The sequence below is a fragment of the Anomaloglossus baeobatrachus genome, chromosome 11 (assembly GCF_048569485.1).
Source record: "Anomaloglossus baeobatrachus isolate aAnoBae1 chromosome 11, aAnoBae1.hap1, whole genome shotgun sequence".
In the NCBI taxonomy this organism is placed as follows: Eukaryota; Metazoa; Chordata; class Amphibia; order Anura; family Aromobatidae; genus Anomaloglossus; species Anomaloglossus baeobatrachus.
In genome coordinates, this window is record NC_134363.1 from 122,011,641 (window position 1) to 122,033,600 (window position 21,960).

General features: G+C 45.5%; 1 protein-coding gene across 2 annotated transcripts in view; it reads left to right on the plus strand.

Moving 5' to 3' along the window:
* Positions 1-3,014: 3,014 nt before the first annotated feature.
* Positions 3,015-21,960, plus strand: part of THAP7 (THAP domain containing 7) — a 71,012-nt gene continuing 52,066 nt past the window's right edge. For both annotated transcript variants that reach the window (XM_075329223.1, XM_075329224.1), the window contains exons 1-3: positions 3,015-3,145; positions 5,152-5,258; positions 9,379-9,586. In XM_075329223.1, the coding sequence (XP_075185338.1) occupies positions 5,179-5,258; positions 9,379-9,586 (288 nt within the window). In that variant the 5' untranslated portion in view covers positions 3,015-3,145; positions 5,152-5,178. The remainder of the gene's footprint in view (positions 3,146-5,151; positions 5,259-9,378; positions 9,587-21,960) is intronic.

Sequence of the window (21,960 nt, forward strand, 5' to 3'; positions counted from 1 at the left end):
GTTCTGCTCTTGTATCTCTGTAGTAAGCTCGGTTCTGCTCCTATATCTCTGTAGTAAGCTCGGTTCTGCTCCTATATCTCTGTAGGAAGCTCGGTTCTGCTCCCATATCTCTGTAGTAAGCTCGGTTCTGCTCCTATATCTCTGTAGTAAGCTCGGTTCTGCTCCCTTATCTGTAGTAAGCTTGGTTCTGCTCCCATATCTCTGTAGTAAGCTTTGCTCTGCTCCTATATCTCTGTAGTAAGCTCGGTTCTGCTCCTATATTTCTGTAGGAAGCTCGTTCTGCTCCCATATCTCTGTAGTAAGCTCGGATCTGCTCCTATATCTCTGTAGGAAGCTCGTTCTGCTCCCATATTTTTGTAGTAAGCTCTGATCTGCTTCTATAGCTCTATAGTAAGCTTGGTTCTGCTCCCTTATCTCTGTAGGAAGCTCAGCTCTGCTCCTATATCTCTGTAGTAAGCTCGGTTCTGCTCCTATATCTCTGTAGTAAGCTTGGCTCTGCTCCTATATCTCTGTAGTAAGCTCAGTTTTGCTCCTATATCTCTGCAGTAAGCTCGGTTTTGCTCCCTTATCTCTGTAGTAAGCTCGGTTCTGCTTACATATCTCTGTAGTAAGCTCGATTCTGCTCCAATATCTCTGTAGTAAGCTCAGTTCTGCTCCCATATCTCTGTAGTAAGCTCGGTTCTGCTCCCATATCTCTGTAGTAATCTCAATTCTGCTCCCTTATCTCTGTAGTAAGCTTGGTTCTGCTCCCTTATCTCTGTAGTAAGCTTGGTTCTGCTCCTACATCTCTGTAGTAAGCTCGGTTCTGCTCTCGTATCTCTGTAGTAAGCTCGGTTCTGCTCCTATTTCTCTGTAGTAAGCTCGGTTCTGCTCCCATGTCTCTGTAGTAAGCTCGGTTCTGCTCCCTTATCTCTATAGTAAGCTCGGTTCTGCTCCTATATCTCTGCTCCCATATCTCTGTAGTAAGCTCGGTTCTGCTCCCATATCTCTGTAGTAAGCTCGGTTCTGCTCCTATATCTCTGTAGTAAGCTCGGCTCTGCTCCCATATCTCTGTAGTAAGTTCGGTTCTGCTCCCTTATCTCTATAGTAAGCTCGGTTCTGCTCCTATATCTCTGTAGTAAGCTCGGTTCTGCTCCCATATCTCTGTAGTAAGCTCGGTTCTGCTCCCATATCTCTGTAGTAAGCTCGGTTCTGCTCCTATATCTCTGTAGTAAGCTCGGCTCTGCTCCCATATCTCTGTAGTAAGCTCGGTTCTGCTCCCTTATCTCTATAGTAAGCTCGGTTCTGCTCCTATATCTCTGTAGTAAGCTCGGCTCTGCTCCCATATCTCTGTAGTAAGCTCGGTTCTGCTCCTATATCTCTGTAGTAAGCTCGGTTCTGCTCCTATATCTCTGTAGTAAGCTCGGCTCTGCTCCCATATCTCTGTAGTAAGCTCGGTTCTGTTCCCTTATCTCTATATTAAGCTCGGTTCTGTTCCCTTATCTCTATAGTAAGCTCGGTTCTGCTCCTATATCTCTGTAGTAAGCTCAGTTCTGCTCCCATATCTCTGTAGTAAGCTCGGTTCTGCTCCCATATCTCTGAAGGAATCTCAGTTCTGCTCTCGTATCTGTGTAGTAAGCTCGGCTCTGCTCCCATATCTCTGTAGTAAGCTCGGTTCTGCTCTCATATCTCTGTAGTAATCTCAGTTCTGCTCTCGTATCTCTGTAGTAAGCTCGGTTCTTCTCCTTTATCTCTGTAGTAAGCTCGGCTCTGCTCCCATATCTCTGTAGTAAGCTCAGTTCTGCTCCCTTATCTCTATAGTAAGCTCGGTTCTGCTCCTATATCTCTGTAGTAAGCTCAGTTCTGCTCCCATATCTCTGTAGTAAGCTCGGTTCTGCTCCCATATCTCTGTAGTAAGCTCGGCTCTGCTCCCATATCTCTGTAGTAATCTCAGTTCTGCTCTCGTATCTCTGTAGTAAGGTCGGCTCTGCTCCCATATCTCTGTAGTAAGCTCGGTTCTGCTCCTATATCTCTGTAGTAAGCTTGGCTCTGCTCCCATATCTCTGTAGTAAGCTCGGCTCTTCTCCCATATCTGTGTAGTTAGCTCGGTTCTGATCCTATGTCTCTGTAGTAAGCTCGGTTCTGCTCCCATATCTGTGTAGTAACCTCAGTTCTGCTCCCATATTTCTGTAGTAAGCTCTGTTCTGCTCCCATATCTCCGTAGTAAGCTCGGTTCTGCTCCTTTATCTCTGTAGTAACCTCGGTTCTGCTCCCATATCTGTGTAGTTAGCTCGGTTCTGATCCTATGTCTCTGTAGTAAGCTTGGTTCTGTTCCCATATCTCTGTAGTAAGCTCGGCTCTTCTCCCATATCTGTGTAGTTAGCTCGGTTCTGATCCTATGTCTCTGTAGTAAGCTCGGTTCTGCTCCCATATCTGTGTAGTAACCTCAGTTCTGATCTCGTACCTTTGTAGTAAGCTCCTTGCAGTTCCCGTATCTGTGTAGTCATCTTGGTTCTGTTGCAGTAAGTGCGGTTCTGTTCCCATATATATGTACACGCCTGTTCATAAAGCCTGTTACCTCTGCTGCTTTAATGCAGCTACCAGAGATAATAAGGCCAAAGGTGGGTCGCATAAACTCGAGGGCCACTGCCTTATGATTGCCCCCCAGGCTAAAATGTGCCAGCCAGCCCCTGATTATAACCAAATGTTATCTGGTCGTCAATATGAACGGTGATGCAGTTATTTTAAAGGCGGTTTTTTTTTTGCGTTTTAACAGACGCATGTGTAGAAAAAGTAACAGATCGAAAATTTGTGACTGAAAACAAACATAAATTGGAAAAAAAGAGAAAACAATATTACAAATATCCGGTACAGACGGTCCCGCAACAGCGAGAGCACCGAGTGATGACACCCGGGGCGGAAAGTCTCCTCATACCGCCGGCCGCGCTCACTGCACCACGTGACCCGCCGAGCCTGCAGCGCTGCAGTGCGCTCCTCCGGCCAGCAGGTGGCGGCGTAGCGACAGCGGAGGGACGGGCTGTCTATGTGGAGTGGATGAGTTCGGTGCGCGGCGGATGGGAAATGAGGATGATGAGGGCAGCTGGAGGCGGATGAGCCTGGACTCTCGTGGGCTGGGACTCTGTGGAGGTGTATATGCAGCGAGCAGGTATGCAGGGAGGCGAGCTGGGCTGAGGGAGGGGTGAGGCCACCATGTTTGTTTATATTGTGTCAGGTCATTTACATATATCACCCAGTGTTGTCACTACAACTCCCAGCCTCTCCTGCTGCACCTTATATGGCTGCATACCTGTATATAGGGGAATGTCCTTATATCTCTGCATCCCTGACCTATACCTGGCGAGCTGCTCACTTTTCGCACTGCTGGGGGTTGTTGTTGTTCTATAGATGAAGCAGAGGAGCAGCCATGGTGATCACTCCTCACATCGGGTAGTTCAGTGCACCCATAACACAAATCCTGGGAAGCTTTGGTGGACAACATGTGCCGCCCCACAGAGAGTAAGTTCTGCCCCATAGAAGATGCTGCGCAAATGAAAAGTGCCGCCCCATAGAAGATGCTGCGCTAATGAAAAGTGCCGCCCCATAGAAGATGCTGCGCTAATGAAAAGTGCCGCCCCATAGAAGATGCTGCGCTAATGAAAAGTGCCGCCCCATAGAAGATGCTGCGCTAATGAAAAGTGCCGCCCCATAGAAGATGCTGCGCTAATGAAAAGTGCCGCCCCATAGAAGATGCTGCGCTAATGAAAAGTGCCGCCCCATAGAAGATGCTGCGCAAATGAAAAGTGCCGCCCCATAGAAGATGCTGCGCTAATGAAAAGTGCCGCCCCATAGAAGATGCTGCGCTAATGAAAAGTGCCGCCCCATAGAAGATGCTGCGCAAATGAAAAGTGCCGCCCCATAGAAGATGCTGCGCAAATGAATAGTGCCGCCCCATAGAAGATGCTGCCCTATGAAAATTTCTGCCCCATAGATGATGCTTGCCCCATAGATGATGCTTGCCCCATAGATGATGCTTGCCCCATAGATGATGCTTGCCCCATAGATGATGCTTGTCCCATAGATGATGCTGCACTAATGAAAAGTGTTGCCCTGTAAAAAGTGTTGCCCTGTAAAAAGTGTTGCCCTGTAAAAAGTGTTGCCCTGTAAAAAGTGTTGCCCTATTTAAAGTGTTGCCCTATTTAAAGTGTTGCCCTATTTAAAGTGGTGCCCTATTTAAAGTGGTGCCCTAGTTAAAGTGCTGCCCTATTTAAAGTGCTGCCCCATAGAAGATGCTGCGCTATGAGAAGTGCTTCCCTATAGAGAGTGATGTCTTGTAGGAGGTGCTGCTCTGTATAAGGAGATGCCCTATGATAAGGAACCCCCCCCATAGAGAAAGTCTTATAGAAAGTGGCTCCCTAAAGAAGATTATGCCTTATGAAAAGTGCCGCCCCATAGAGTAAAGTCTTATAGGAGATGATGCCCCATGAAAAGTGCCGCCCCATAAAAAGTGATACCATATAGTAGGTTTCTCCTTATGTAAAGTGATGCCTTTTGGAGACTGATGTCACATAGTAGGTGCCTCCTTATAGAAAGTGACACTTTGCCTTCTTTTGACTTGGTAGCTTTAGCCGTTGGCCAACCTGAGACCTTGGAGCACAGGAGTGGGGTAATATGGTAGCAGTCATGGTTTGCCAGGGCAGAAACTCCCATATTCTTGAATAATGGGAGTCATTGGGCCACTGTTATGCCAAAAAGGACCCGGAGGTGCGATTTCACTGTGTCGAATGTTTATGAACCCTGTAAGGCCACTCGTATTGTACGGCGGGAGCCAAGTAACTTTTAAACACTAAAAACATAGTACATAGAAAAATATTCCAGTTTGAGAGTCCTCAGCGTCTTGATATCTGTTAATGGCTAACTGAAAAGTTAACAAATAGCAGATTTTGAGACTACGTAGGTCTCTACGGCCTACCATGCCTGAAGAGACCTGAGCAGTGGAAGGCTGCTATTTGTTACCATCTTTTCAGTTCACCATTAAAAGGTCTCAACCACTGAGGACTCTCAAGTCTGAATGACCTTTACTGGGAGCTGTGGAAATGTGACGTGAGCAGTGTGGGCTGGTGCAAGGTCTCAGCTATTACTGTCATACGATGGTTTCTGTCTCCTAATCTCCAGGTAAGATCCACGCCTAAGAGGAACGAAATGGTGCGATCATGTTCTGCTGCTAATTGTGTCAACCGCCAAACAGTGCAGACGAAGCGCAAAGGAATAACCTTCCACCGGTAAGTGGCGTGGCTCCCTGTACTCCTAGAATGACAGGTGCCCGTGCAGTGGAAAAGGGTTGCATCTGGTTATAGGACGCGGCTCCTGATCACCCAGGGCACCTGAGAGTAACAATGGAATCACACATGACCTTATCTGTAGGCAAGAAGTCCCACCATCTGTCAGCGTGCTTGGCATTGAGGCAGAGTTTTTGCTTCATATGGAAGAATTGAGGGTGCACTCAAGTTAGGGCAGGACTGTGATAATAGGGCCCTCTGGGTGACCACACACTAGTCATACAGGACTGTTTTTAATGGACATCCCTTCTACATGTCTTTAAAAGGAACCTGTCACCAGATTTGAGGGCTATAAGCTGCGGCAATCACTCCTGGGCTCTTATATACAGCATTCTAACATGCTGTATATAAGAGCCCAGGCCGCTGTGTATAACATATAAAACACTTTATAATACTCACCTAGGAGGTCGCTCCGGTGCAGACTGGTCAGATGTCTCCGGTGCTGGTGCCTCCTCTTTCGGCCATCTTGGTCTTTCTTCTTCTGAAGCCGGGGTGCATGACGTGTCCTACATCATACACACTCGCCAACATTGAGGTCCTGCGCAGACGTACTGATCTGCCCTGCTCAGGGTACTTCAAAGTATTGTAGTGCGCCTGCGCAGGACCTCAATACCGACCTGTGTGTATGACGTAGGACACGTCATGCACGCCAGCTTCAGAAGAAGAAAGACCAAGATGGTTGAAAGAGGAGGCACCAGCACCGGAGAACGGAGACATCTGACCAGTCTGCACCGGAGCGACCTCCTAGGTGAGTATTATAAAGTGTTTTTTATGTTCTACACAGCAGCCTGGGCTCTTATATACAGCATGTTAGAATACTGTATATAAGAGCCCAGTGGTGGTGGCCGCAGCTTATAGTCGCCACATCTGGTAACAGGTTCCCTTTAAAGAGTGCGCTGTGATGTCCCTTCTCGATGAGCTATTGTGATTAAAAACAATGAAAGGCTATGTGCGCACGTGTGCGCTCTGCACCGCACCGAAAATGTGCGCTTCAGAGCGCAGCTGAAAAGCTGCGTTCTGAAGCGCATGGTGCCGGCATATTCGTGCGCTCTGCATGCTGCCTCTCCCTATAGACAGCATGCAAACCGCACGGAAGAAGTGACTTGTCACTTCTTAGAACGCAGCGATTCGGCAAGCAGCCGAATCGCTGCGTTCTAACATGCCACGTGCGCACGGCTCCTGCACAATCTCCATAGACTGTGCAGGGGACGCAGGACGCATGCAGTTACGCTGCGGTGCAGAACGCAGCGTAACTGCATGTAATACGCACACGTGCGCACATACCCAAAACCAAGACCAAATACAAATTCTGTCTTGTAAAGAGGCTCAACCACCAGGATTTTGCTATATGAAGTAAAGGCAGTGCCATACAGGCAGTAAGATACTGAATCCAGGCATACCTGTTGTAGAAAGATCAAATGCTTGGTTGGGAAATATCTTTGATGAAAGTGTTGCACAAGTTCACCAGACTTTGATCGACGTGTGCAACATGGTCGGGTCCTCGCTGTAAAGTCCTCCTCCAGCTTCCTCTATGATGTGCCCCCTTTTCTTTATTTGAATATTGCGCTCTGCCACCATTGTTGTTGGTGGTGGTGTGTGCACATTGACACGGTGATGCTGTCATTATTAAAATAGCGCTGGAATCCACGCATGCGTGTACCGCGATCTCTGGCCTCATTTTATTGAAGACACTGCGGTGACGACTGAGCGGCAGGGGCTCGTCCACAGATGCAAGAAAAAAATAAAAACATGCACACGCTTCAATGCCTCTCATAGTACACACGGTATATTCTAATTGTACTGTAATACACTCATTTATCCTCACCGGCATAATCCACGACCCCAGGCTTTTTAGACCCCAATGCTGATGTTTTTAATTAATTTTTTATATTTTAATATCTATTAAAAGTAACTTTTTTAAAATGTAGTACTATTTTGCTTCTTATGATCTGATTATACACATTCCTTTAGTATTGATTTATCCTTGAAGCTCAGTGCCATAGAGGATTCTACAATTCCCATAAAGTTTGACTTTTTTTCTGTTGAATATGTCCACACTTACCATTTTTGCTGTTTTTTTTTTTTTTTTTTCTGCAGCCAAAATCTGCTGTATTGGCAATAAAAACACTCATTTTCGTGTTGTTTTTTTTTTTGGGTGCGGGTTGCTTGCGTGCTTTGTCTACAGTACATGTTTAAAGGGAACCTGTCAGGTGTAATATACACCCAGGACTACAAGCAGTTCTAGGTGCATATTGCTAATCCCTGCCTAACCGTCCCTGTATACACTAGCATAGATAAAGAGATCTTTAAAAAAAAAAATTTCTAAAGATCTTTTACCATATGCTAATGAGTGAGGGCGGGGCTAGGCCGTTAGTTTCCCGGCCAGTCACCCCTCGTTAGCATGTTAGTACGCCCCTGTGGGTGTGCTATCCTGCTAAATGAATACGCAGTGTCACAGGATGATCTCACTCACCTCTCCGCCGCCATCGCATCTGACAAGGGATTTCGCCTCAGTGCGTATGACTCTGAAGTATGGGTCATGCCCACTGCTAATGAGGGGCGACTGGCCGGGGAACTAATGCCCAGGGGACTAGTCCCTGTGCTCATTAGCATACGATATAAGATCTTTAGATATACTTTTTCTAAAGATCCCTTTATCTATGCTAGTGTATACAGGGACGGTTAGGCAGGGATTAGCAATATACACCCAAAACTGCTCGTGGTCCTGAGGGCATATTGCACCTGACAGGTTCCCTTTAACACTTCAAAAAACGTGTCCAAAATGTTTGTTGCATTTTGCCTCATTTTTTCACTTTCTCATTGCTTTTTATGCTGAACATTTAAAAAACACTGCAATTCTCAAAATCGCTCTGGAAAAAACGAGTGTGCGTGAGATTTCCAAACTCTCCCTGGTATTGTTAAAAGCAGCTTTGAATTTGCATAAAAATGCAGCAAAAAAACAATGCATATGAACATAACCTAAGATATGCTACAGTATTCTAGGCGGTTCGCATCTGTGGGGGCCATGTGAGGCCATGCTACATCCGACTAACCTCCATCCACTGTTTAAAAGTTGGGAAAGCTGTGATAAAAACATCACTTAAATGGTCCTAAAATGATCAACTGTTTAGGATCTGTGCACACTAGGAAATTTGCTTTTATTAAGGAAAATCTGCACCCTTTGGCAGAATTCCACAGCTGCGGCAAAAACCGTGGCAATAATGCATTCGGAATCAGCGGTTTGTTGTGGTTTTGCCGCGGGTTTTCACTATTATCTAAGACAAAAACGCAGGTACCTGCGGAAAAGAAGTGACATTCCTCAAGAAATTCTGCAGCAAAACCTATAGGAAAAAAAACTGTGCGCACAGCATTTTGGATTTCCCATAGATTTTGCTGGGGAAGGACTACAGCAAGGTTATAACCAAAAACCTAACCTTTTCTGCAGCAAATAACGCAGTGTGCGCACAGGGCAGTTTTTTTGGCGCTTGATAAATTCCCCCCATAATTTCCACTTTTCCTAGTTTTTAGGCTTATAGTATAAAATTATGGTGCTCGTAACCCGAAATGGCGATTTTTATCCATGTTTATTGTGAAATGTTTTATAAAAAGCCTTATTTTTGGCACAGGGCTAGTCATCGGAGACTGCTATACCTACCTGGTGCTGCTCAGAAGGCATCTCTGTTATTTATAAGTCTTTCCTGCAGTCTTTGAGCCGTACTCAAGAAGAATGGGGACTATAAAGAAAGGACTTCTTACTGGATCTATTTGGCTCAAAAATATGTATCAAATGCTGCCAATGAAATTGTTGTACTTTAACCCTAGAACGTGCAACCAATCTTGCAGACAATAGAAAACAAGTAACCTAGCAGACCTGCGAGGCCCCAGGTATGCGTTCTAGGGTTAACCTCCGAATGGGAAAACACTGTCTGGTTAGACCCAACAGTCACCACCAGGACCAGTAGAGGTAGCGGTGGTTAGCAGTTTAGTTGGAAAGCCGTTATCTCTGTTGGCTAATCTGTCTTCACTTTCTTGCTCAATATTTTGACCATTTTTTGCAAACTAGATTTCCAAAGAAAGAGTCTCGGAGGACCCTGTGGGTGAATGCCGTGTCTCACTCGCACACGGCTGTCGGCAGTGACTGGACCCCATCTGTTCACAGCTCCCTGTGCTCGCAGCACTTCCACGATACGCAGTTTGATCGAACTGGACAGACCGTGCGACTCAGGGACTCCGCCGTCCCTGTAATCTTCTCATCTCTCGACTTGTCAAAGGTGAGAACATATCTCCTAATTATAAGGTTATTCCTACCATGTAAGATGAGTTTAATTAGAAAGTCCTTAAAAAAAACCTAAAACTTTCTAATCGGCTATTTGCCAAAATTTGAACAATTTTCCCAATATCACTGTTTTTTTGTTTTTATTGCTCATGGGATGGCCACCTCTGTGGCCAAGCATCGTGTGTACAAGCTCTTTTCTATGAGTTTGTAAGAACTGCTCTGAAACTAGTCGGGTCGCTTTTAGCTCTTGATCGCAGCCAGTTTCAGGCCCACACTACAAAGCTGCCTCATGTAGCAACATGGGTGTGCACCTGAAGAGAGAAGATGATCCATCTTTTTTATTTAAAGGGATTGTATGGTTTACAAAACCCAATTTATGTATTTTGATTTGGAAAGATGAAAGTCTTCTGTGTAAATTCTCACCACCTGGGCAGTGGAGCGGGGAATGTTTTATTTTCTGGTTGATCTGTCCTGTCTTGCAGAGCGCAGACAATCCATTTATTTGTATGGGTACTGTGTAATACTTCAGTTATCCTTTGGCGGCATTGCAGGAAAATCAAACACCATGGAGAAAACTGCGGGGGGTCCCAATGTCAGCGGGCATGTCTAACTACACCCAAGAAAAAAAACAAAAATGAGAAAACATCCTAAAATAAGTAAATAAATAGCATTAGTGCATGTAAATATAATGGGGTACTTAGTTAACATATTTTTTTTTCTTTTTATAAAAAAAATAAAAAATAAAGCCATCCCACGATGTCAAGGTGACCCATGTCGGGACGGTCCTAACATCTGATATTTAAAACCTTACTATATTTCTAGCAACATGAATGTGAAATAAGGACTGAGCAGGAACGGGGCCCAATATGGACACCCAGCAATTGGAAGCTATATAAGCATAATGTCCAGCTCGAAGAATAGGCGGCCACAGCCTTGTTTGCATTACAACAAAAAAAAACAACATAAAACCGATAGAAATGAACTGGGGTATATGTTTGTATACATGCAATGTGTAGGAGATTACTCACACTGACTATTAAACAGTAACACGCAAGAAAAAAATATATACAGTCAGGGCCAGAAATATTTGGACAGTGACACAAGTTTTGTTATTTTAGCTGTTTACAAAAACATGTTCAGAAATACAATTATATATATAATATGGGCTGAAAGTGCACACTCCCAGCTGCAATATGAGAGTTTTCACATCCAAATCGGAGAAAGGGTTTAGGAATCATAGCTCTGTAATGCATAGCCTCCTCTTTTTCAAGGGACCAAAAGTAATTGGACAAGGGACTCTAAGGGCTGCAATTAACTCTGAAGGCGTCTCCCTCGTTAACCTGTAATCAATGAAGTAGTTAAAAGGTCTGGGGTTGATTACAGGTGTGTGGTTTTGCATTTGGAAGCTGTTGCTGTGACCAGACAACATGCGGTCTAAGGAACTCTCAATTGAGGTGAAGCAGAACATCCTGAGGCTGAAAAAAAAGAAAAAAATCCATCAGAGAGATAGCAGACATGCTTGGAGTAGCAAAATCAACAGTCGGGTACATTCTGAGAAAAAAGGAATTGACTGGTGAGCTTGGGAACTCAAAAAGGCCTGGGCGTCCACGGATGACAACAGTGGTGGATGATCGCCGCATACTTTCTTTGGTGAAGAAGAACCCGTTCACAACATCAACTGAAGTCCAGAACACTCTCAGTGAAGTAGGTGTATCTGTCTCTAAGTCAACAGTAAAGAGAAGACTCCATGAAAGTAAATACAAAGGGTTCACATCTAGATGCAAACCATTCATCAATTCCAAAAATAGACAGGCCAGAGTTAAATTTGCTGAAAAACACCTCATGAAGCCAGCTCAGTTCTGGAAAAGTATTCTATGGACAGATGAGACAAAGATCAACCTGTACCAGAATGATGGGAAGAAAAAAGTTTGGAGAAGAAAGGGAACGGCACATGATCCAAGGCACACCACATCCTCTGTAAAACATGGTGGAGGCAACGTGATGGCATGGGCATGCATGGCTTTCAATGGCACTGGGTCACTTGTGTTTATTGATGACATAACAGCAGACAAGAGTAGCCGGATGAATTCTGAAGTGTATCGGGATATACTTTCAGCCCAGATTCAGCCAAATGCCGCAAAGTTGATTGTACGGCGCTTCATAGTACAGATGGACAATGACCCCAAGCATACAGCCAAAGCTACCCAGGAGTTCATGAGTGCAAAAAAGTGGAACATTCTGCAATGGCCAAGTCAATCACCAGATCTTAACCCAATTGAGCATGCATTTCACTTGCTCAAATCCAGACTTAAGACGGAAAGACCCACAAACAAGCAAGACCTGAAGGCTGCGGCTGTAAAGGCCTGGCAAAGCATTAAGAAGGAGGAAACCCAGCGTTTGGTGATGTCCATGGGTTCCAGACTTAAGGCAGTGATTGCCTCCAAAGGATTCGCAACAAAATATTGAAAATAAAAAATTTTTGGGGGTGTGGCCTGGACCTCATGTAGAGAGGAAGCAGCGTGGGTGATCTCCTGCCTGGATCCTGAATTATCCTGCACACCGGCCTTGCTGACAGGCACTACCGACCCTGGAGGGCTGCAACACAACTTATAACACCCAGGGAAGCGAGCACAGCCAGGATATGCCGACCCGCAGTAGCAATAAAAGGGACAGAGACGCGCAGGAGCGTGCCTCTGAAGAATCCAATATGGCGCCGCCGGCATCCACACCATCCCGAGCTGGAGCAGTGGGAGTAGAAAAAAAGCAACAATAAGAGGATAATGTCCTCCAAAAATCAAGTATTACTCACAGCAAGTTGGGCTGCAGTGTGTACATCGCCCTGGCCAAAAACTGATGCTCTAGCAGGATACAGCTAAACCCCCACTAAGTGGAGGCATCACAGGTGCAGGAGAAGCAGATCACACACACACCTTCATGGAATGGAGGGGAGGTGACTGCTAGATGATAAAACTGCACACAAGTGGCTTGCATAGAGCGCTGTTCACATGCAGATGACACAGTCACAAACCCGCAGCCTATTAGGTAACGCCCTTCTATTAGATCAGGCGGGCTGCCAAGCCGTACTCCACTGTATATCATGCACGGACAGACACTCTACAATGCAAGGCCCAACAGAAAGGGGCCTGGCTGTATCCTGTACAAACAAAAAAATATGAGGTTTTTGTTGGTATTTATGGCCATAAAACGTAAGCCTACACCCTCGTCAAGGGACCTCATGTCTGTAGGTCCCTACACTAAATATAAAAAAAGCAACAATAAGAGGATAATGTCCTCCAAAAATCAAGTATTACTCACAGCAAGTTGGGCTGCAGTGTGTACATCGCCCTGGCCAAAAACTGATGCTCTAGCAGGATACAGCTAAACCCCCACTAAGTGGAGGCATCACAGGTGCAGGAGAAGCAGATCACACACACACCTTCATGGAATGGAGGGGAGGTGACTGCTAGATGATAAAACTGCACACAAGTGGCTTGCATAGAGCGCTGTTCACATGCAGATGACACAGTCACAAACCCGCAGCCTATTAGGTAACGCCCTTCTATTAGATCAGGCGGGCTGCCAAGCCGTACTCCACTGTATATCATGCACGGACAGACACTCTACAATGCAAGGCCCAACAGAAAGGGGCCTGGCTGTATCCTGTACAAACAAAAAAATATGAGGTTTTTGTTGGTATTTATGGCCATAAAACGTAAGCCTACACCCTCGTCAAGGGACCTCATGTCTGTAGGTCCCTACACTAAATATAAAAAAAGCAACAATAAGAGGATAATGTCCTCCAAAAATCAAGTATTACTCACAGCAAGTTGGGCTGCAGTGTGTACATCGCCCTGGCCAAAAACTGATGCTCTAGCAGGATACAGCTAAACCCCCACTAAGTGGAGGCATCACAGGTGCAGGAGAAGCAGATCACACACACACCTTCATGGAATGGAGGGGAGGTGACTGCTAGATGATAAAACTGCACACAAGTGGCTTGCATAGAGCGCTGTTCACATGCAGATGACACAGTCACAAACCCGCAGCCTATTAGGTAACGCCCTTCTATTAGATCAGGCGGGCTGCCAAGCCGTACTCCACTGTATATCATGCACGGACAGACACTCTACAATGCAAGGCCCAACAGAAAGGGGCCTGGCTGTATCCTGTACAAACAAAAAAATATGAGGTTTTTGTTGGTATTTATGGCCATAAAACGTAAGCCTACACCCTCGTCAAGGGACCTCATGTCTGTAGGTCCCTACACTAAATATAAAAAAAGCAACAATAAGAGGATAATGTCCTCCAAAAATCAAGTATTACTCACAGCAAGTTGGGCTGCAGTGTGTACATCGCCCTGGCCAAAAACTGATGCTCTAGCAGGATACAGCTAAACCCCCACTAAGTGGAGGCATCACAGGTGCAGGAGAAGCAGATCACACACACACCTTCATGGAATGGAGGGGAGGTGACTGCTAGATGATAAAACTGCACACAAGTGGCTTGCATAGAGCGCTATTCACATGCAGATGACACAGTCACAAACCCGCAGCCTATTAGGTAACGCCCTTCTATTAGATCAGGCGGGCTGCCAAGCCGTACTCCACTGTATATCATGCACGGACAGACACTCTACAATGCAAGGCCCAACAGAAAGGGGCCTGGCTGTATCCTGTACAAACAAAAAAATATGAGGTTTTTGTTGGTATTTATGGCCATAAAACGTAAGCCTACACCCTCGTCAAGGGACCTCATGTCTGTAGGTCCCTACACTAAATATAAAAAAAGCAACAATAAGAGGATAATGTCCTCCAAAAATCAAGTATTACTCACAGCAAGTTGGGCTGCAGTGTGTACATCGCCCTGGCCAAAAACTGATGCTCTAGCAGGATACAGCTAAACCCCCACTAAGTGGAGGCATCACAGGTGCAGGAGAAGCAGATCACACACACACCTTCATGGAATGGAGGGGAGGTGACTGCTAGATGATAAAACTGCACACAAGTGGCTTGCATAGAGCGCTGTTCACATGCAGATGACACAGTCACAAACCCGCAGCCTATTAGGTAACGCCCTTCTATTAGATCAGGCGGGCTGCCAAGCCGTACTCCACTGTATATCATGCCCAACTGTTGGGCCTTGCATTGTAGAGTGTCTGTCCGTGCATGATATACAGTGGAGTACGGCTTGGCAGCCCGCCTGATCTAATAGAAGGGCGTTACCTAATAGGCTGCGGGTTTGTGACTGTGTCATCTGCATGTGAACAGCGCTCTATGCAAGCCACTTGTGTGCAGTTTTATCATCTAGCAGTCACCTCCCCTCCATTCCATGAAGGTGTGTGTGTGATCTGCTTCTCCTGCACCTGTGATGCCTCCACTTAGTGGGGGTTTAGCTGTATCCTGCTAGAGCATCAGTTTTTGGCCAGGGCGATGTACACACTGCAGCCCAACTTGCTGTGAGTAATACTTGATTTTTGGAGGACATTATCCTCTTATTGTTGCTTTTTTTTTATATTTAGTGTAGGGACCTACAGACATGAGGTCCCTTGACGAGGGTGTAGGCTTACGTTTTATGGCCATAAATACCAACAAAAACCTCATATTTTTTTGTTTGTACAGGATACAGCCAGGCCCCTTTCTGTTGGGCCTTGCATTGTAGAGTGTCTGTCCGTGCATGATATACAGTGGAGTACGGCTTGGCAGCCCGCCTGATCTAATAGAAGGGCGTTACCTAATAGGCTGCGGGTTTGTGACTGTGTCATCTGCATGTGAACAGCGCTCTATGCAAGCCACTTGTGTGCAGTTTTATCATCTAGCAGTCACCTCCCCTCCATTCCATGAAGGTGTGTGTGTGATCTGCTTCTCCTGCACCTGTGATGCCTCCACTTAGTGGGGGTTTAGCTGTATCCTGCTAGAGCATCAGTTTTTGGCCAGGGCGATGTACACACTGCAGCCCAACTTGCTGTGAGTAAAGCAGTGGGAGTAGCAAGCAGGTTGGAGCGGTTTGCCAGAGTGGCCCCTGGCACAGAGCCTACCTGCAACGAGGCACCCGATGGCAGCGCTGAACGGGCCCTGGAGCAGGGAGAAAACATACCCGACAGTGAGACTGTGAGTACCCTGGGCCCTGCATGTTCAGCAGCACAAGGTATGGAGACACAGAGGCCTGCGCTGGCAGAGGGAGGAGGGGGAGATGTGGAGCAAACAACACCTGTTTTCACTGAGGCCATACTGAGAGACATTCTGGCAGCAATTAACTCTTGCAATACCACATTGGCCACTCTAAGCAGCCAGATGGGAACTGTCACCTCAGATATGGCCTGTATTAAACGTGAGCTGCAAGGGGTGACTGTCAGAATGGGGGAGTTGGAGGAAAGAGTGAGTACAACAGAGGATAAATTGCCCCCAATGTCACGAGAGCTGGGAAAGGCCACGCAAAATATCTCCACACTGCTAAACAAGGTGGATGATTTAGAAAATCGCTCCCGCAGAAGTAATTTGCGACTGGTGGGGGTCCCAGAGAGGATGGAGGGCAATGACCCACTGAATTTCTTTGAAAAATGGCTTAAAGACACCATGGGAAAAGACATACTGTCCCCTTTCTTCACCATTGAAAGGGCGCACAGGGTCCCTGCGCGTGCCCCACAGCCGGGAGCACCCCCACGTCCTATTCTGATTAAACTACTGCACTATAAAGATAGGGACACTATCCTGCGCAGAGCCAGAGATATCAAAGAACTTGCAATTGATGGGAGGAAGATATCAATATTTCCTGATTTCTCCATGGAAGTGCAACGTAAAAGAGTGCAATTTATTGAGATAAAAAACGACTGCGCAACCTGCAAGTGCCATACTCCATGATGTACCCTGCTAAGCTGCGGATTGCTGCGAACGGAGAGACTCATTTTTTTGATACGGCTGGGGCGGCATTGTCTTGGCTGGATATCAATGAGAGATCCCTGAGGAGGAAGAATACCTGAGATTTCCCTTTCTGCCGCCAGGCGTTGTTTTTGTTTGGGACGCTATGCTGGTGAGCTCATTACAGTTAAATTCATCTAGGATCCAGGTTGGGAGACGGCCGGTTCATTGTGGACACACGCTGCACTAGCGAGTTGTGGACCCCCCTCCCTGCATGGACTTGGGGCGTGTTTTTAGCCCTGATTCTCTCTATTTGGGAGAAATGTGTAAGATACACTTGATTTTGAGGGCAGGGGCACTGCGCACTGGTGTGCGGAGCCCTATCTCTCTCCTTGTTTTTCTTGTTTATTGTTATATGATGCAATCTGTTTGGGAAGTGTGGTGTGCCTCAGTCGTGTCGCTCAACCTAATGTTTTTGAGAATCGGTGGAGAACGCCTCTCTCCTCCAGGTATGAAGTATCCGTCCGGATCATATCTTAGTCTACGCTTATGGCGACATCTTTAAATATTGTAGCGTGGAATGTTAGAGGGCTCGGAGATGCGAACAAAAGATGTGCTATATTTACTCACCTACAGAAACTTTTACCGGCTATTTTATGTCTCTCCGAGACCCACATGGTCAGGGATAATGTTCATTGGCTGAGGAAGGGATGGATCGCGCATGAATATCATTCCACATACTCGACCCATGCACGGGGTGTGAGTGTGTTGGTGCACAAATCCATCCCGTTCTCATGTACCAAATCAGTGATTGACCCGGGGGGCAGATTTGTATGTTTGCTTTGCACGCTGTATGGTATACAATTTATTCTGGTTGCGATATATATCCCTCCACCATATTCAGTCGAACCGGTAAAAAGGATATTGTCTATTTTAGATTCCCTTCCATCTGTGCCGACGCTTTTGATAGGGATGTAAGTAATTATTAAAATCCCCTATCTAGATAAATTACACTCGGGAAACATATCGGAGAACGCCGCCCCGACTTCATTTGCTAGAATGCTAACGGAGCTGGGTTTTGTAGATCTTTGGCGTGCCCAACACCCCACAACCAAACAATTCTCCTGTTACTCTAGCTCCCACCACACCATGTCACGGATAGACCTGGCTATTGGAAACGCACTTATGGCCTCATATACACAAAAGGTGGCCTACCTACCTAGAAGCGTATCTGATCACTCACCATTACATGTTACGCTTGCATGGGGAAACCCCGTCACTCTGCCCAGGCCTATCTGGAAACTTAATCCCTTCTGGATCCAGCTTATTGGGGGATCTTTACATGATAACATTCTAGAATACTTCCATGTTAATGAGTGCTCTGCACCGCCACACATAGTTTGGGACTCTATGAAAGCTGTGGTAAGGGGCATATATATTAGAGAAATATGCATACGCAAAAATCAAACCAAATGTTACACCCAGAGTCTGATTCAGGAGGTATCTGATGCGGAGGCTGCGGTGGTGCTCAACCCAACAGTAGAAACTAAAAACACTCTAGAGAAGGCACAGATGTCACTCAAAGAAAATCTCATGTCGGTGGCAGAAAATAAACGTTATTTCCTTAAACAAAATTATTTTATGGCGGGGAGGGCGTGGGGCACCTACTGGCCACAGTCATTAGAGCACAGGAAGGATCTTCTTATATAAATAGGTTAAAGACGGAATCAGGTGACTTTGTAACAGAAAGCGAGGATATAATAAGAGAAATAAAGAGCTATTATATGCGGCTATACACATCAGACTGTGACCTCACGGAGACTGAGATTGAGCAGTATTTGGATGCTCTCTCTCTTCCTTCACTGAGTGATGTAAACAGGGAATTGCTGGACCGGGACATCTCATTGGAAGAACTGGAGGAAGCGCTTGGCCAGACACAAAATGAAAAAGCTCCGGGAACGGATGGCCTGCCTGGAGAGTTTTATAAAGCGTACGCACCCTTACTGCTACCCAAACTACTTAAGGTATTTGAAGAGGCTGAAAGGCAGAGGGTCCTCCCGCCCTCTATGAGGGAAGCCTTAATAGTCTTAATATTAAAACCTGGAAAAGATCCAGAGATCCCGGATTCGTATCGCCCAATCTCTCTCCTACAAACAGACATTAAATTGCTGGCCAAGGTGCTCGCCAATAGGATGTCCCGAGTCATCTCATCTATAGTGCAGAGTGATCAGACGGGCTTCATTCCATGCAGAGCCACATCTATGAATCTCAGGAAATTATATTTGGGAATTCAACATAGTTCTGAGGTACCGGGGGAAAGGGCAATTTTGTCATTAGACGCCGCTAAGGCGTTCGATAGCCTTGAATGGGAATATATGTGGGCTGTACTTCGGAAAATGGGCTTTGGACATAGATTCATAAATTGGGTAAAACTGCTATATGACTCACCGGTGGCAAAGGTTAGGGTTAATGGCAGGGTCTCCGAGTCTTTTCCTCTTGGAAGAGGTACTAGACAGGGGTGCCCGCTTTCACCCTTGCTCTTCGCAACTGCAGTGGAGCCGTTGGCAGTGGCAATACGGAAATCCAGGGAGGTAGAGGGATTTCGGTGTGGAGCCGTGGAACAAAAGATATCATTATACGCAGACGATCTACTCTTATATTTAGACAGGGTACGTTCCTCGATTTTGCCGGCAATGAATATCATTCGGGAATTTGGACAGAGGTCTGGTCTACTAATCAACTGGTCCAAGTCGGCTTTAATGCCGTTGGACCCCCTTCCGGGGGACTTTTCGGACTTACAGATTCCAGTTCCTGTGGTCCGGGAGTTTAAATATCTGGGAGTAATTGTCAGCCCAATCCCGAAGGATTTCCAGGCCCTAAATCTGGAACCCCTGTTACAGCGATTCAGAGCAAAAGTGCATACCTGGTGCCGTTTGCCGCTATCAAATGTCGGCAGATCCAATTTAATTAAAATGGTAATGATGCCACAATTACTATACCTTATACATAATTCTCCAGTGTGGATATGTAGGGAATTTTTTTGTAAAAATTAATACAATATTCCGGGAACTTATTTGGAAGAAAAAGCAAGCTAGGATTCGACTGGAAGTGCTACAGCGGGGAAAGGAGGAGGGAGGACTGGCGGTACCAAACCCATATATATACTATATAGCCTCCCAGAAGCAACATCTGAGGGGTTGGGGCAAAGAAGGAGGGTATGATACCAGTGGTGATATAGTGAGAGAGGGATCAGTATGGAAGTACCCAGGTTGCCGGTTGGATGTGGGACAAAGACAGATAAATGGGGCACGATATCCCACACTGGCTATGATATTCCGGGTGTGGGACAGGGGTAAGTCTCTTTTGGGGATAAGCGGACCTACAGAGCTCTGGCCACTGTGGCAGAACCCCGACTTGCCAGAAATTAAAAAATTAGTAGGGTTCAGAGGATGGGAGGATAAAGGGATCCATTTAGTGTCACAAGTACTACAAAATAATACTCTTAAAAGCTTTGAACAATTGAGAACGGAGTTTCACCTTCCGCATGTCTTCTTTTATCAGTATTTGCAGCTGAGACACGCACTGGAAAGACAGGGGAGGACAAACCCGGTCACAGTGACACATAATCAAACATTACATAGGCTGCTTACATCTGAGTCCTCTAAGGGTCTTATTTCGGAACTATATAAAAAATTACTACCTGCCCATCTGGAAACACATCCATTGCTTGTTAAAAGCAAATGGGAACGAGACGTCGGTCCCCTGACGGAAGGCCAGTGGTCTGATATATTGGAACAAGTTCCTAAACTGGCGGTATCGGAGTGCCAAAAGCTGTCTCAAATATATCTCATCCACAGGGTATATAAAACTCCCAGTCTACTATTTAAGATGGGACTCAGACCAAACACACAGTGTGTTAGGTGTGGACAGGATGATGCCCATTTGATGCATGTTATGTGGGAGTGTGGACACATTGGTGATTTCTGGAACCAAACCCTGGGACTTATAGGTCAAATATATCATATCACAATACAACCGTCGCCCCGCCTGTGCCTGTTGAGCCTATAGGAAGGAGAAGTGGATCCGGATTCTCCAACAGCCCTGGGAATAGCACGTATCTTGTACCAAGCAAGAAAGCTACTTGCATATCACTGGTTAGACCCTCTACCACCAACATTACCAGAGCTCAAAAACAAATTAAATAACGTCATAAGATTTGAAAGGGGAGTTTATTTAAAAAGAAAAACATTGAAAAAGTTTTACAACATTTGGCGGCCATGGATGGAGTTGCCGGGCCTACCCTCTAGTGCACTGGTTCGGGATGCAATGCTGGACCGGTTACTGTTGTGCCTGCAGTGATGGCATGTGTGAGGAAGGGAATTAAAACTAGTTTTTTCTGTGGCGAAATGGACTTTGAATGAAGAGGTGAGAGAGGACTGGAACGGTTTCATGGATGACTGCACGGAGAGGGAGGGGCGGGAGAGTATAGCAATATGATGTGGAGCGACACGGCTGATGGAGGAGGTGTTTCTGTTAGTCTGAGGCATTATTGCATAATTTAAGTTTTGTTTATTTGTAGAGCCACGAGGTTTGTAGGCTCAAGTTATATAATATAATTATGATTTGAGAACTCTATTATTATATTTACATACATGCAGAGAAAGAACCTGATTTATAAATCATATGTGTTTATCTGTTTATTGTTATCAGTTATATGAAAAGTGAAATACTCTCTGTATTGATCCCTAATGATTTAATAAAAAAAGATCTGATTTAAAAAAAGAAAATAAAAAATTTTTTTTTGGGTTTGGTTTATTTGTCCAATTACTTTTGACCTCCTAAAATGTGGAGTGTTTGTAAAGAAATGTGTACAATTCCTACAATTTCTATCAGATATTTTTGTTCAAACCTTCAAATTAAACGTTACAATCTGCACTTGAATTCTGTTGTAGAGGTTTCATTTCAAATCCAATGTGGTGGCATGCAGAGCCCAACCCGCGAAAATTGTCACTGTCCAAATATTTCTGGACCTAACTGTATATTTTAGGGTATTTGCTGATTTATTTATTTTTTCTTGGGTGTTGCTGTTTAATGGCCAGTGTGAACACGCTCCTACACATTGCATGTACAAACTTATATTCCAGTTCATTTCTTTCAGACACTTCTAATAAGTAGATTTTGTACAGTACCGAGAGAAACGTTTTAACAGAGGAGGACCTCCTTTTTATTGTTTTCATTGATTAGAGAATGGACAGCAGCTTCAAAAGGTATTTCTCATTATCCCTAATATGCACAAGAGAAGAAAGGGCTTCATAGGCACTAGTGATAAGTGAGCACTACCGTGTTTAGTACTTGGAATGAGTATTTTAATTCTTGGATGGGGGCAACTCGTTTACCATGTAGAATGGAAGTCTAGAATATACCGTATTTTTTCCAGTACCCATGACAGCACCACGAGAGAGGGGATCCGCCCTTCAAGGACAGGAAACCTCCAGGATAAAAAGGGGCGGTACCT